General features: G+C 36.9%; 1 protein-coding gene across 4 annotated transcripts in view; it reads right to left on the bottom strand.

The window, feature by feature from the left end:
- Window positions 1–17,005, bottom strand: part of TOGARAM1 (TOG array regulator of axonemal microtubules 1) — a 78,448-nt gene that overhangs the window by 40,110 nt on the left and 21,333 nt on the right. For all 4 annotated transcript variants that reach the window (XM_019983743.2, XM_019983739.2, XM_019983742.2 and 1 more), the window contains exons 4-7: window positions 12,434–12,724; window positions 10,683–10,945; window positions 6,863–7,095; window positions 2,502–2,602 (exon numbers count right to left, since the gene is read on the bottom strand). In XM_019983743.2, the coding sequence (XP_019839302.2) occupies window positions 2,502–2,602; window positions 6,863–7,095; window positions 10,683–10,945; window positions 12,434–12,724 (888 nt within the window). The remainder of the gene's footprint in view (window positions 1–2,501; window positions 2,603–6,862; window positions 7,096–10,682; window positions 10,946–12,433; window positions 12,725–17,005) is intronic.

The raw sequence follows: 17,005 nt of genomic DNA, 5'->3' as shown, positions 1-17,005 counted from the left end.
TCACTGTCTCCCTGAATTTGCTCAAACTCATGTCCAGTGGTGCCATCCCACCATCTTATCCTATGTTGTCCCCTTCTCCTCCTGCTCTCAATCTTTCCCAACAACGGGGTTTTCCCAATAAGTCGGTTCTTCACATCAGGTGACGTACTGGAGTTTCAGCTTCAGCATCAGTCCTTCCAATGAATATTCAGGACTGATTTCCTTTAGGATTGACTGGTTGGATCTCCTTGCAGTCCAAGGGACTCTCAAGAGTATTCTCCAGCACCACAGTTTGAAAGCATGAATTCTTTGGCATTCACCTTTCTTTATAGTCCAACTCTTAACATCTGTACACGACTACTGGAAAAACCACAGCTTTAACTATAAGGACCATTGTCGGCAAAGTGATGTCTTTCCTTTTTCATACACTATCTAGGTTTGTTATAGCTTTCTTTCCAAGGAGCAAGTGTCTTTTAATTTCATGGCTGCAGTTTCCACCTGCAGTGATTTTGGAGCCCAAGAAAATAAAATCTGTTTCTACTTTTTTCCCATCTATTTGCTATGAAGTGATGGGACCAGATGCCATGATCTTATTTTTTTAAATGTTGAGTTTTAAGCCAGCTATCTCACTCTCCTCTTTCACTTTCATCAAGAGACTCTTTAGTTCCTCTTCACTTTCTGCCATTAGAGGTGTATCATCTGCATATCTGAGGTTGTTGGTATTTCTCCTGGCAATCTTGATTCCAGCTTGAAATTCATTCAGCTTGGCATTTTGCACGATTTACTCTGCATATAATTTAAACAAGCAGAGTGACAATATTCAGCTTTGGCATACTCCTTTCCAAATTTCAAACCAGTCTGCTGTCCCATGTCCAGTTCTAACTGTTGCTTCTTGACCTGCATACAGGTTTCTCAGAAGACAGGTCAGGTGGTCTGGTATTTCCATCTCTTTTAAGAATTTTCCACAGTTTGTTGTGATTCACAAGGTCAAAGCTTTAGCATAGTCAATGAAACAGAAGTAGATACTTCTCTGGAATTCCCTTGCTTTTTCTATGATCCAATGGATATTAGCAATTTGATCTCTGGTTCCTCTGCCTTTTCTAAATCCAGCTTGTACATCTGGAAGTTCACAGTTTATATACTGCTGAAGCTTAGCTTGAAGGATTTTGAGCATTACCTTGCTAGCATGTTAAATAAGCACAATTGTACAGCAGTTTGAGCATTCTTTGGCATTGGCTTTCTTTGAGATTGGAAAGAAAACTGACCTTTTCCAGCCTTGTGGCCACTGCTGAATTTTCCAAATTTGCTGGCATATTGAGTACAGCACTTTAGCAGCAGCATCTTTTAGGATTTGAAACAGCTCAGCTAGAATTTCATCACCTCTACTAGCTTTGTGCATAGTGATGCTTCCTAAGGCCCAGGTGACTTCGCACTCCAAGATGTCTGGCTCTAGGTGAGTGAACACACCATTGTAGTTATCCAGGTCACTAAGAGTTTTTTTGTATGGTTCTCCTGTGTATTTTTGCCACCTCTTCTTAATAGTTTCTGTCTCTGTTTGGTCCTTGCCATTTCTGTCCTTTATCAAGCCCATCTTTGTATGAAATGTTCCCCTGGTATCTCCAATTTTACTGAAGAGATCTCTAGTCTTTCCTTTCCTCTAGTCTTTCCTATTGTTTTCCTCTATTTCTATGCATTGTTCACTTAAGAAAGCTTTGTTCTCTCTCCTTGCTACCCTCTAGAACTTTGCATTCAGGTGGGTCTATCTTTCCCTTTCTCCTCTGCCTTTTGCTTCTCTTCTTTTCTCAGCTATGTGTAAGGCCTCCTCAGACAATCGCTTTGCCTTCTTGCACTTCTTTCTCTTTGGGATGGTATTGGTCACTGCCTCCTGTACAATGTTACAAACTTCTGACCGTAGTTCTTCAGGAACTCTGTCTACCAGATCTAATCCTTGTCACAATTAATTCATAATTCAATAGTTTTACAAATCGTAAAGAAGACCACATATAGATTCCATCCTAAAGGGACGAGAATCCAAATACTTTTCTAATTTGTTACCAATAACAGAATCTATTTTCTAGGAACTGATGTTATAAATTAGTGACTCCCAGGTTGGTCTGTAAAATGTTTACACAAGCTACACTAGTTAAATACTATTTTTAAAAGAAACTGTGTTGTTTGGTTCCCTGGTGGTTTCTAAACTATGCTGCACATTAGAATCACCTAGAGAGTTTTCAAAAACTTTGATGTCCAGGTCGCATTCTGTATCAATTAAATCAAAATGTCCTGGCATAGGAGCCAGCATGGGTAACTTATAGACTTAAAGGAGGGATCAATTACACAGGTATTCCAGAAAGAATACAGTATTTATTCTTGCCACAATGACCTTTTAAGGAGTTAAAAGATGATTAGTCTTAATTGGTAATTGTAAAACTTCTATATCTAAAATGCATTTGCCATCAGTCCATCACTTTTTTATCATCTAAAAATCTGTAAATCGTATTTATGACAGAGTCATAGAATACCTGTACTGGGGCTGTGTTCAGCTACCTGAGAGTTCTTATTCTTCGCTGAAGAAAGTCTTGTTGGACAAGGTTTTGATCCAAAAGTTGGAAATATGTCTGACCTACGATGAAACAAGATAATTTCAATAAATATTGAAGATCCAAAACTATTAACATTCTTATATAAAATATTCTCTATACTTTAATTAACTTACTAGACTTAGATAATAAGGCAGCAAAAAGTATGAAAAAATAAGGCTAAGGATATTTCTTATTGGTATTCCTAGTTCACCTTTTGAACTTCCAACCTTTTCAACATATCAGTGCAGTTCAGTTCATTCAGTTCAGATGAGTTGCATCTGACTCTTTGCAGTCCCATGGGCTGCAGCACACCAGGCTTCCCTGTCCATCACCACTCCCAGAGCTTGCTCAAACTCATGTCCAGAGAGTTGGTGATGCCATCCAACCATCTCATCCTCTGTCATCCCCTTCTCCTCCTGCCTTCAATTTTTCCCAGCATCAAGGTCTTTTCCAAGGAGTCAGCTCTTCACATCAGGTGGCCAAAGTATTAGAGTTTCAGCTTCAGCATCAGTCCTTCCAATGAATATTCATGATTGATTTCCTTTAGGATTGACTGGTTGGATCCCCCTGCAGTCCAAGGGACTCTCAAGAGTCTTCTCCAACATCACAGTTCAAAAACATCAATTCTTTGGCATTCAGCTTTATTTATTGTCCAACTCTCACATCCATACATGACTACTGGAAAAATCATAGCTTTGACTATATGGACCTTTGTTGGCAAAGTAATGTCTCTGCTTTTTAATATGCTGTTTAGGTTTGTCCTAGCTTTTCTTCCAAGGAGCAAGCATATTTTCAACATATGGTCAATCTTTAATTATTCATGAGAGGATTACCAAAGGAAATTAAGACTGCAATTTGTGCTGTATAATCTTTCTTTTCATTGAGTTATGCAAGCCCCTTCGCCACAACAAGGCTGTGATCCATGAAGGGGATATGCAGAATATCATTCAAAATGCTGGGCTGGATGAATCACAATCTGGAATCAACACTGCAGGAAGAAATATCAACAACCTCAGATAAGCCGTAGACAATATCATTCTAACGGCAGAAAGTGAAAAGGAATTAGAGAGCCTCTTGAGGAGAGTGTAAAAGCTGCCCTGAAACTCAACATTACAAAAACTAAGATGGCATCTAGTCCCATCACTTTAAGGCAAATAGAAGGGCAAAAAGTAGAAATAGTTGACAATTTTTATTTTGTTGGGCTCCAAATTCACTGTGGAAGGTGACTGCAGCCATAAAATTAAAAGACACTTGCTCCTTGGAAGGAAAGCTATGACAAGCCTAGACAGCGTATTAAAAAGCAGAGATATCACTTTGACGACAAAGATTGATGTAGTCAAACGTAGTTTTTCCAGGAGTCATGTATGCATGTGAGAGCTGGACCATCAAACTTTGAATTGTGGTGCTGAAGACTGTTGAGAATACCCCTGGATTTCAAGGAGAACAAACCAGCCAATACTAAAGGAAATCAACCCTTGAATATTCACTGGAAGGCCTACTGCTGAAGCTGAAGTTCCAATACTTCGGCTACCTGACAAGACAAGCTGATTCACTGGAAAAGACCCTGATGCTGGGAAAGACTGAAGGTAAAATGAGAAGGGGGAGACAGAGAATGAGAAGGTTAGATAGCATCACCAACTCAGTGGACATGAATTTGAGCAAACTCAGAGAGACAGTGGAGGACAGAGGAGCCTGGTTTGCATGGGGTCGCAAAGAGTTGGACATGACTTGGTGACTGAACAACAACAAATCTTTGTGTGTGTGTGTGGGCGGCAGTGGGTGGGGGGGAAACCTGATCCAAACCTGATCATTCCAGAACTAAGCCAAATGATTCCAGTTATCTAATATATTATCTACCTTCATATATAATATAAAAATAGGGACTTTATAATAAATAAGAGATCAGCAACAAGTGAATTTAGCAAATGCGTGCTTTCTTCCTTGACTATTTTTTGCTATTCTTTGACTTTAAAAAGGCCTATAGGTCTTATTTCACAAAGAAATCAAACTGAAGAATATTAAGTCTGTAGATAAGGGAACTGTTTAAAATCAATAAGAGCTAGTACGCCAATAAGTTAGTAATGGATATTATAAAGAAGAGATTTTACAAAGAAGTACAATTTTTGTAGGTGGGCAGGCATATTTCTTAATTGGCCTACTGAGAAATCAATGTTAAAAATTTTAAGAATAATTACTCTAGATTAGATGACTGTCAATTTACATTGATTACACTGACTGTCAACTTACATTATACTGGGTGCATTGGACTTGGATGAAAGAAAGTATTTCATTCTGTAGAAAAGTGTTTCTCAATAATTTTTCCTTCCCAATCTACATTAAGGATGAAAGCCCTGTAGTCAGTAGTAGTGACTTTCTTTGGCAATGATTCTTAAGGCAGGATGTAAGCAGGTTGAGAATTACTGCTCTTAAACTAATAAAATTAAATGTGGAAATAGTAAATTCATTAAAGATAATTCAGTCCATAACTGAGGGTATACTGAATTCCTTTTACATAGAGTTCAATATCTGAAGAGATAACCCAATGAGACAACATCAGGAATAGTAAATTTTAAATGTTGTAATATAAAAATGAACTTTCCTTCCCAATTGTGTTCCAGATTACTTAGAGAACCTTGAAACTGTAAGAGTATGTAATATAAAATTTCACATCTTTGGAAGATAAAGGAAAAACTTTAGGTCTAAAAGATAAATGTATATATTTTAAATGTCTGGTAACTTCACCAGCCCACACAGCCATTCCAAATTCATTCTGTAAATCTATTACATTATTCTACCCAGGTAATTACAACAAAGGAATTTCCAGTAAGAAAAAATTTCCAAATACAAAATAAGCTGCTACTGAAGTTAAAAAATATGGGGAAGAAAATCTGGGATGAGACAAACCTTTCACAATGGACATAAAAATTTGGTTTAATTCTATGTACTGCTGAAATAAAATACCCTTTCACATTTATGTTCAGAGAACACCATCTTTCCTTTAAATATGTAATCTCTACCTACATTATTAGAGGTTCTAGTTTACTTAAGTGAAAATAATTTAAATTTAATTTTAAATATCTACTTCTAATGTCAATAGCTATATATAAACATGGGCTTTCCAGGTGGCAACAGTGGTAAAGAACCCGCGTGCCAATGTAGGAGATGTAATAAATGCAGGTTGGATCCCTAGGTAGGGAAGATGCCCTGGAGGAGGGCATGGCAACCCACTCCAGTATTCTTGCTTTGAGAATCCCATGGACAGAGAAGCCTGGTGGGCATAGGGTCGCAAAGAGTCGGACACAACTGAAGCGACCTAGCAAACATATATATACATGGTATAGGATAAAATCAAAGGAAAATGAAATTAAACAGACCAACAACAAATGTTAAAAAGGATGTGAAACAACTGAAACTGTCACACATTGCTGATGGGAGTGTAAAACTGCAGCAGCATCTTAGAAAACTGTTTAGCAGTTATTTGAAAAGTTAGATGTCCATGTACCCAAGACCTAACAATTTTACTCTTAGGTTATTGTCTAAAGTAAAGAGGAATACACCTGAAACTAACAAAACACTGCAAATCAACTATAGTCCAATATAAAGTAAAATTAAAAAAATAATAACTAAAATGAAATAAAGAGGGAAAGGATTCCCCAAAATCCTAGAATAGGGTCACAGACATTTTCAAAAATCAAGGTAGGATCACTCTTTTAAGATTGAGAGATTATTGAGGTAATCTGGAAAAGTTTGTCAAAGTGCTATGCTGTCGGCGTAGAATGATCAGGACTCTAATTCTAGCACTATTGTAGTAAGGAAATTCCCAAGAGGGCCACAAAAGCTATGGCATGGAGTCCTAAATTCCCACAAGGTAATTGAATAACAAAATAAGAAGTATTTGGGTAATGGCTGGGTGGAGTTTATCCACATCAGAGGAAATGAGTGCTGAGTTTTAAACAAAAGCAGTAATATCAGCCATTAGTCGATTGCCAAAGAGTTAATGATACAGAAAAGAGCTAAAGGACAAACAGTATTAGGATAAATCTTAGATAGGCAGAATAACAAGTGCAACTTTGAGACTAGGCTTTATATTTAGTTGGGGTTGTGTTCTCTCTCTCTTCCCACACCCCAAAACTAAGGCTAAGCAAGGTAATATCTGTAAACTTTGCTGTTGTCTTTTAATTGTACTTCAATGTTTTAAAAACTAGTAATTAAATAATTTCAAAGTTTTAAAAAAATATATTAGAGCTTCAGATTAAAAATTATAGATTAAAATTCATTTAACACATCAAAAAATAAAATACATTATTCTCTTCCCCTGGGGAGTTGTCGACAGAGAAGAAGTCAAGGATTCTTGGCTGTAAACTCCACTTTCACTGTAGGAACTGGTATTTGGAGAGGAAGATCGAGATGGGGAATCCACAGTCAAGTCAAGCTTCATGGCGGAATCTGGGCTTTCAAGATCAGAAGTACTGCCACTCAGTTTTGCTCTTTTCTTAGCTGCGCTATTACGAAGGGACCTAAGAGAGCTCTGCATCTAAGGAAAAAGAAAAAAAACTTTACAAAATAATTATATAAATAAAAGTTATCCTTAGATTTAAAACTCTAATAACTAAACCGAGCTAGCCACTCTTCAATCTAACACTAACAAGACGGATGTTAACATATCTGTATATAGTTATAAATACAGACCTTAGTACTCAGGTATTTACAAACAATCTCCTAGGCTAAAAGTTCTTTAAGAGGAAGGACTGCAAGATATTATTCATCATGTTATTTTCAGCACTGGGTATAATGACTAGTACACTGTAAAAATTCAGTTCATAAAGTGAATGACTGAACCAGATGGTAGACAGCCCAGCTGAAGTCACCTTAGAGAGTCACCTAAGTGTGCGGATGTGGGTGTAGTTCTTTAGCATTTAGGTCAACAGTGTGCTGTGTAGTTCTATTAAATAGAACTATTTAATAGTTCTATGAGAAGGTTAGCGAAAAAGTAAGCAGCTTTCTAAATTTGAAGCTTACATCAACCTTGCCAGTGTTCCGAGAATAATAGATCAGTGTATGTAACTTCTGAAGAAAAGCATTTACAAAAATGCAGAGTAGAAACCTGCATTCAGTTCAGTTCAGTTCAGTTGCTCAGTCATGCCCGACTCTTTGCGACCCCATGAATCACAGCACGCCAGATCTCCCTGTCCATCACCAACTCCCGGAGTTCACTCAAACTCATGTCCATTGAGTCAGTGATGCCATCCAGCCATCTTATCCTCTGTCGTCCCCTTCTCCTCCTGCCCCCAATCCCTCCCAGCATCAGGGTCTTTTCCAATGAGTCAATTCTTCGCATCAGGTGGCCAAAGTATTGGAGTTTCAGCTTTAGCATCAGTCCTTCCAATGAACATCCAGGACTGATCTCCTTTAGAATGGACCGGTTGGATCTCCTTGCAGTCCAAGGGACTCTCAAGAGTCTTCTCCAACACCACAGTTCAAAAGCATCAATTCTTCGGCACTCAGCTTTCTTCACAGTCCAACTCTCACATCCATACATGACCACTAGAAAAATCATAGCCTTGACTAGACAGACCTCTGTTGGCAAAGTAATGTCTCTGCTTTTGAATATGCTATCTAGGTTGGTCATAACTTTCCTTCCAAGGAGTAAGCATCTTTTAATTTCATGGCTGCAATCACCATCTGCAATGATTTTGGAGCCCCCAAAAATAAAGTCTGACACTGTTTCCACTGTTTCTCCATCTATATGCCATGAAGTGATGGGACCCGATGCCACGATCTTAGTTTTCTGAATGCTGAGCTTTAAGCCAATTTTTTCACTCTCCTCTTTCACTTTCATCAAGAGGCTTTTTAGTTCCTCTTCACTTTTTGCCGTAAGGGTGGTATCATCTACATATCTTAGGTTACTGATATTTCTCCTGGCAATCTTGATTCCAGCTTATGCTTCTTCCAGCCCATATCCAAGGTAAGAGAAATCTTCATAACATAGATATTAAATTTGGGAACAGAACCTTGAACAAATTAAGGAACTCAGAAATATACATAAAGTATATTTTGCTTACATTTTGATTAAGTATGGCCACTTCCCTAGTAAGTCCTTGGAAGGTTGAATATTTAAAAACAGTAATATCTGTTTTGGAGAAGGTGATGGCACCCCACTCCAGTACTCTTGCCTGGAAAATCCCATGGATGGAGGAGCCTGGTGGGCTGTAGTCCATGGGGTCTCGAAGAGTTGGACACGACTGAGCGACTTCACTTTCACTTTTCACTTTCATGCACTGGAGAAGGAAATGGCAACCCACTCTAGTGTTCTTGCCTGGAGAATCCCAGGGACGGGGGAGCCTAGAGGGCTGCCGTCTATGGGGTCACACAGAGTCGGATACAACTGAAGCGACTTAGCAGCAGCAGCAGCAGCAGATCTGTTTATATGTACTAATTATAAAAAAGAAATTACCTCTTCAACTACCCACTAAAAGGATTATTTTTAAGTTATCATAAAAAGTAATACAAAGATACGTAGGATCAGATGAAATTTATGAGCTAGGAAAGTGTCTTTTTAAAACCATCACAATATTGTCATTATTCTCCAGTTAAAATAAATTAATTAAAAAAAAGTACCTCTTCTATAAGGTTCTTTTCTATAAATAAATTCCATTTCTAGTACCATTGGAATATAACGGGAAAAACAAAAACAAAAAGAGAAAAACAAGGAAAAACTTAATAAGCAGTTAGAAGCTGGAATGAGCAGTTCATTAAGAACCAGTTTTGGTTCTTTAGAAGTCAGTTTTATACAGGCTTAATGTTAGCTTTTTAAATAAATATGCATTAATTTTTTTTTTTGAGTCAACTATTAGTACTGATGCCTCAGATCTTAAAGATGGGCTAAACTAAGACCATAATAAGGCCATCAAATATCATCATTGGCTGTTTTAGTTTACATATTTAATGTAAAACACTTTTAAGCCTGATAACAGACAAACTGAAATGATAATAAGGAAGCATCTGTGGAAACAGTGCTCTGAATCCAAAGTAATATAGCAGCCACATTCCTTCTGTGGCATAATTAATATGCATAGTTATCATGCTGGCAATACATTTTTATAGTACAAATGGAATTATCTAGGATTCAAAGATGAATGTAAAATATGATCTCAATTCCATAACCTGTATGTATGCACAAGGGATATGCTCAAGAATGTTTACTGCAGCATTGTTTACAACAGCAAAAGATGAGGAATAAGCCAAAATCAATTATATGAACGTGTGTGTGCTAAATTTCTCTATTATAGTTTCACGTGTATGCGTGCTTAAGTCACTTCAGATGTGTATGACTCTTTGTGACCCTATGGACCGTAGCCCAGCAGGCTCGTCTGTCCATGGGATTCTCCAGGCAAAAATACTGGAATGGGTTGCTGTGCCCTATTCCAGGGGATCTTTCTGACCCAGGGATCGAACCTGCATCTCTTATGTCTCCTGCATTGACAGGTGGGTTCTTTACCACTAGTGGCACCTGGCAAGCTCATACATTATATATACTATACATTACAATATACAGAGATACTATATATTATATATATTGTAATATATATTATATACATTGTAATGTATAGGAATACACTATAAATAAATGCATCAAATATTACTATATTAACATAAAAAGTATATACATACATAAAACACAAATTAATGGTAATAGTGGTTGTCTCTGGTGAAGAGGAAAGAGAAACTGGATTGGGGAGGGAACTACGTTATGTCTCATTATTTTCATTTAGGAAAAATATGACAAATTGTTCATTTTGGGGGGGCTTAGTGCATAGCTGTATTGCCGTATTATTTGTATTTTTTATTTTAAAAGGAATAATATATATACAGAAGAAATATTGGAAGGAAAGACATTAGTGTGTTAATGATAAACTATTCAGGGTAGTGTAATTTAGTGTGATAAATTTTCTTCCTAATACTTCACTATAGTTTCCATGTTTTCTACTGCAAACACATAAAATATTTTTATAAGACAAGATGTTATGGGATTCAAAGTACTTGATTTTTCCTTAAATGAAAACTATTATATTATAAACAACTACAAGCATTTAGAAATTATTGAAAGCATTTGGTTCTCACCTCTTCTTGATCCAAATCTTTATCCCTGATATTTAATTCTGAAAGATCAACTGTAAGATTATCTTTTTCACTCTTCCAAATGTCATCAGGCTCTTTCTTTTTGGGTCCCACTGTGCTTAGACCAGCTTTATCAGGCAGAAGGCTGAGTCCCCGTGGTATGGGAGGTACAGGTCTGGTCCCATTTAAGCCTCGTCGGGAAGACGGTGATCTCACCAAAGCAGGAGTAAGTTGAACTTGAGGAGGTTTCTCTTGAGAATTTTCTCCTGCATGGAAAAGACACATTACTGCTTTTCTTTTTTCAACTTCAAATTGGAAAACAAGTTAGCATTAAATCACAAGTGTTTAGGATTAGTTGTTTTTAAATTAAAAAGCACACTATATTAGAAATACAGATTGCTACTTGAGATTAAAAAAAAAAAATTGTTCCCTAACAAATATAACAAAAATGGACCAACCAGAATCCTTTCATATGAAATACAAATATTATATACCAAGTGAATTTTTTTTTTGGCCATGCTGCTCAGCTTGTAGGATCTTAGGTCCCCAAACAGGGATTAAATACAGGCTCTCAGCAGTGAAAGCTCACAGTTCTAATCACAGGACTGCCAGGGAACTTCCTGAGATGTCTATCTTCATACGTATCACCATGATTAATATTTGTATAGTAAAGTCCACAATAACCTAGGAACGTTAATGATCTGGCTTGATTTAAGAAACACTTGATGTAAGCACACTTGAATGACTACTATGTGCAAAGCAGTAATGCTGGGCACTAGGGAGAACAAGTTAAACAATATTTCAGCTTTCAATACAGTATTTGATTTTGGAGGAAAGACAAATACAGAAAAAAATTAACAGAAGAAAATGAAGGTTCAATGCTAAAAGAAAGTAATAAAATCAGCTGACTATGCAATAAACTGATGTTACGGTTATAAACTGGAAGATTCGTGCTGTGGGGTAGTTTAAAGGTGAAATATTTGACCATAGGGGCTGGGGTTAGGGAAGCATTTGGGACATGGGACTCACCTTTCACAGACTTTCTGAAACTGAATCTGTCTTGAATAAACATACATGCTAATATTATGATTTTGGCGTGGGCTATTGTTAAGGATATTTTAGTTGATAACGAACAGTAGTGTGTGTGTGCTCAGTCGCTCAGTCATGTTTGACACTTTGTAACACCATGGACTCTAGCCTGTCAGGCTCCTCTGTCCATGGAATTTTCTAGGCAAGAATACTGGAGTGGGTTGCCGTTTCCTACTCCAGGAGTAGGAACATGCAGCTCTTGTGTCTCCTGCATTGACAGGCAGTCTTTACCACCGAGCCACCTGGGAAGCCCAATAAGCAGCAGAAAACCCATCAAAATAATTTTGATGGTAACATTCAATAAATGTTGATACTAGACACTGAGGTAAAGATATGAACAATATTTTATGTTTGTAAAGCTAAAAGTTGTTAGTAGGCTCTCAGACTGTTCACATTCACGTCCATTATAAAGCACTATTATTTAGTTCTACAAAAGGATTCTGAAGTGGCAATACAAGAAAAAAAAAAAAGAAACGACAATTTAAACTGAATTTTATATTATACATTTGATCTACTGAACATTCCATTAATATTTTGCTAAATATTTACTAATTCAGAGAAATAAAATGCAATTTACTTTTAAAGATCTGACAACCCTAACTTCAAATAATTATTCAAACATACAAATATTTGAACAAAGTATTAATTTTTACCATCATATATACCTGTAGGATCAGATGATTTTTGGCTGACAAGCTTTTTCTGTGGACTTGGCTTTGGAAGCCCTTCAAAGCTTTTAAGAGGCCAGGAACTTGAGAAATTAACAGAATTATCTTGAGACTTCTTTGGAGACACAGTAAGAGACGTGTGCTTTGGACTAGTTCGAGGTGACGAGAGAGGATAGGATGGAAGAAGAACAGCTCCTGAACTTGAATTTGGACCAGAGTATGACGAACGCTCTGTTTGACTACCAAATGTCTGCTGTGTCTTACTACCAAAACATAGGCTAGCACAAACTGTAATAAGACAAAAGAGAATATTATTTATTTATACACATCTTCTAAGAGTTTTAAGTTTTTTTGCGTTTCACATTCAGGTTTTTAATCCTATCTGGCATCCATACTTTTGCAGGTAAAAACCTAATTTAACTTTCTTCTATAGAGATAGTGTAATTCTCCCAGTGCCACTTTTTGAGCCATCCACTCTTTCCCTTTCATCTATAAATCTCCCATATGTATATTTGAGTCTATTCTTAGGTGCTTCTTATGGGTTCCATTAATCTTTTTTTCTGTTTCTACAGTAGTACCACAATGCTTTATTTATCCTCACACTGATAAGTCTCCTTCTATTTTTTTTTCCAGTTTTGTGAGATGGCTGACACACATTATACACCATGATGGTTTGATATACATATAGTAGTTGTTTAGTCTTTAAGTCATCTCCGAATCTCAACCCATGGGCTGCAGTGTGCCAGGCTTTTCTGTCCTTCACAATCTCTTGGGAGTTTGCTCAAACTCATATCCATTGAGTCAATGATGCCATCCAACCATGTCATCCTCTGTCACTCCCTTCTCCTCCTGCCCTCAATCTTTCCCAGCATCAGGACGTTTTCCAATGAATCAGCTCTTTCCATTAAGTGGCCAAAGTATCGAAGCTTCAGCTTCAGCATATATAGAGAGTGAAATGCATATGGATAGTGAAATGATTAACAAGATAGGTTCAGCTAACATCTTCTGACATAGATAAAATAAAAAGAAAAGAAAAAAGGGAAAAGAACTTTCTCCTTGTGATGAGAACTCTTAGAATTTATTCTTCTAACAACTTTTCTCTATGCCTCACAGCAGTGTTAACTACAGTCATCATCCTGTCTCCTTCCATTTTGATCCTCTTTAGAATTATCTAGGTCATCCTTGGTCCTGTGTTCTTTCACATGAATTTTGGGGTTAGCTTGCCATGCTCCATTAAAGATCCTGTTGAGATTTTGACAGAAATGAAATTGAGTTTCCTTGTTTAAAAATATAGGATCACAAAAAAAATGCACGATCTCTTTTAATTTATTCAGGCCTTCTTTTATGTCTCTCAAAAAAGTATTTTAGTTTTCATAATGAATGCCTTTTCTTAGGCCTCCATATACTTACAAATTTTGTTGATACTGTAATTTCTTTCTTAAAAATCATTTTCTGAATATTCCTGGTATCTGGGAACTTTACTCACCTTTCCATTTGGCTTTTATATCTAGCAACCTTGCTAAATCATTTATTATTTTAATAGTTTTCTGTATATCCTTCTGGATTTTTTATATAGATAATCCAAAAATGGTAATAATGATGAAAAATACGATGGCAATGACGAGAACTAATCTTTATTGAGCTAATATTCATGTGTCAGGGGGTGTTCCAAGTATTTTCTATGTATTACCTAATTTAATCTTCACAACAATTCTGTGGGGTAGGTACCATTCCTATTTTATGGATTTAAAAAAAAGGACAGAGTTAGGAATACTAAGTAAGGAAATACTAAGGAAATTATCGAACTCAGGCTCCCTGGCTCCAATCCTTTGCTCTAAACCACTATATTACACCATGTTTTATCTGCTTAGAAAGCTACACCTTCCAAGACTGAACCAGGAGAAAAACAGAAAATATGAACAGACCAATTACTGGTAATGAAATAGAATCAGTAATTTTAAAACTCCTAACAAACAAAAGTCCAGGACCAGATGACTTTCACAAGTGAATTTTACCGATTACCTATCCTTCTCAAACTATTCAAAAAAAATTACAGAGGAAGGAACACTTCCATATTCATTGTATGAGGACCACAGCACTCTGATATCATATTCAGAGTGCTGGATCACACAAAAAAGAAAACTGCAGGCTAATATCACTGATGAACATAGATGTAAAAATCCTCAACAAAACACTAGCAAACCAAGTCCAACAATACATTAAAAGGTTCCTACTCCATGATCAAGTGCATTTATGCCAGAGATGCAAGAATTTTTCAGTATTTATCAATCAATGTGATATATACCACATTAATAAATTGAAGAATAAAAATCATACGATCATATCAACAGATGCAGAAAAAGCTCTTAATAAAACTCAACATCCACGTATAATAAAACCTCTCCAGAAAGTGGTCACGGGGGAAACATACCTGAACCTAATGAAGGCCACATATAATAAACACACAGCTAACCCCATATTCAGTGGTGAAAAGCCGAAAACATTTCTCTAAGATTAGGAACAAGACATAGATACATACTCTCACCACTTTTATTCAACATAGTATTTGAAGTCTTAGCCACAGCAATCAGAGAAGGAAAAGAAATAAAAAGAATCCAAACTGGAATGGGAGAAGTAAAACTGTCGCTGTTTGCAGATGACATGATACTACATATAGAAAATCCTAGAGACACTACCAGAAAACTACTAGTAATCATCAATGAATTCAGTAAAGTTGCAGGATACAAAATATACAGAAATCTGTTGTAATTCTATACAATAACAACAAACTATCAGGGAATTCCCTGGCAGTTCAGTGGTTAGGACTCTGTGCTTTCAATGTCAAGGGTCTGGGTTCAATCCCCAGTTGGGGAACTAAGATTACACAAGTCGTGTGGCACGGTCAAAAATAAAACAAAACTATCAGAAAGAGAAAAAAAAAAGGCAACAATCTCATTTACTATCTCATCAAAGACAAAAAAATACCTAGAAATAAACTTACCTAAGGAGGCAAAAGACCCATACTTGTTACATGATCAGACAATGATGAAAGAAATTAAAGATGACACAAATAGATGGAAAGATATACTGTGTTCTTAGATCGGAAGAATTAAGATTGTTAAAATGACCACACTACCCAAGGTAATCTACAGATTCAGGGCAATCCGTATCAACAGACCAATGGCATTTTTCACAGAACCACAACAAAAAATTTTTAATTTGTATGGAAACACAGAAGACCCCAAATAACCAAATCAATCTTGAGAGAGAAGAACAGAGCTGGGGGAATCGTAGTGCTAAGAAAACTGGACAGTTACATGTAAAAGAATGAGATTAGAACATTTCTCTAACACCATATACAAAATATAAACTCAAAATGGATGGAAGACCTAAATTTAAGACCATGTACTATAAAATTCCTAATAGAAAACATAGACAAAATACACTTTGACATAAATCGAAGCTGTATTTTTTTTAATCTATCTCCTAAAAAATAGGAAATAAAAGCAAAAATAAACAAATGAGACTCCAAGCTTTTGTACAGAAAAGTAAACCACCAACAGAATGAAAAACTGTGCTGTATGCTAAGTCACTTCAGTCATGTCCAACTCTTTGCGACTCTATGGACTGTAGCCCTCCAGGCTCTTCTGTCCACAGGGTTCTCCAGGCAAGCATACTGGAGTGGGTGAACGTTTCCTCCTCCAGGGGATCTACCTGACCCAGGGATTGAACCCTCACATCCTGCATCTCCTGCCTTAGCAGGTGCACTCTCTACCACTGAGCCTCCTCGGAAGCCTCTGCTAACATCAAGGAAATGCACATCAAAACCACAAGGAAATGTAACCCCACACCTGTCAGAATGGCTATCATCAAAAAGTACACAAATAACAAACATTGGCAGGGATGTGAAGAAAAAGGTACCCTCAGACAATGTTGGTGGGAACGTAAATTGGTGCAGCCACTGAGGAAAACAGTACAGAGGTCTCTCAAAAAACTACAAACAGCACCATAATATGACCCAGCAATTCCATTCCTGGGTATATATTGGGGAAAAAAAAAAAAAAACACAACACTAATTCAAAACGATACATGCACCCCAGTGTCCATTGCAGTGTAATTCACAATAGCCAAGATACGGAAGCAACCTAAGTGTCCCTCAACAGATGAATTGTTAAAGAAGATGTAGTGTATATTAACAGTGGAATACTACTCAGCCATAAAACAAAATAAAAGTTTGGCATTTGGCGCAACATGGATGAACTTGGAGGCTATATTATGCTAACTGAAGTAAGTGAGACAGAAAAATAAATACTATTTGATATTACCCCCTTCATGGACCGCAGCCTTGTTGTGGCAAAGGGGCTTGCGTAACTCAATGAAGCTATGAGGTGTGCTGTGCAAAACCACCCAAGACAGAATGGTCATAGTGAAGAGTTCTGACAAAACGTGGTCCACTGGAGGAAAGAATGGCAACCCACTCCAGTATTCTTGCTGCAAGAACCCCGTGAACAGTATGAAAAGGCAAAAAGATACGACACTGGAAGATGAGCCCTCTAGGTTGGAAGGTAT

This window comes from Bos indicus, chromosome 21 (assembly GCF_029378745.1).
Source record: "Bos indicus isolate NIAB-ARS_2022 breed Sahiwal x Tharparkar chromosome 21, NIAB-ARS_B.indTharparkar_mat_pri_1.0, whole genome shotgun sequence".
NCBI classification, from domain to species: domain Eukaryota; kingdom Metazoa; phylum Chordata; class Mammalia; order Artiodactyla; family Bovidae; genus Bos; species Bos indicus.
The sequence above is the reverse complement of the archived record's forward strand: the minus strand, read 5'-3'. Positions and strand labels throughout refer to the sequence as shown.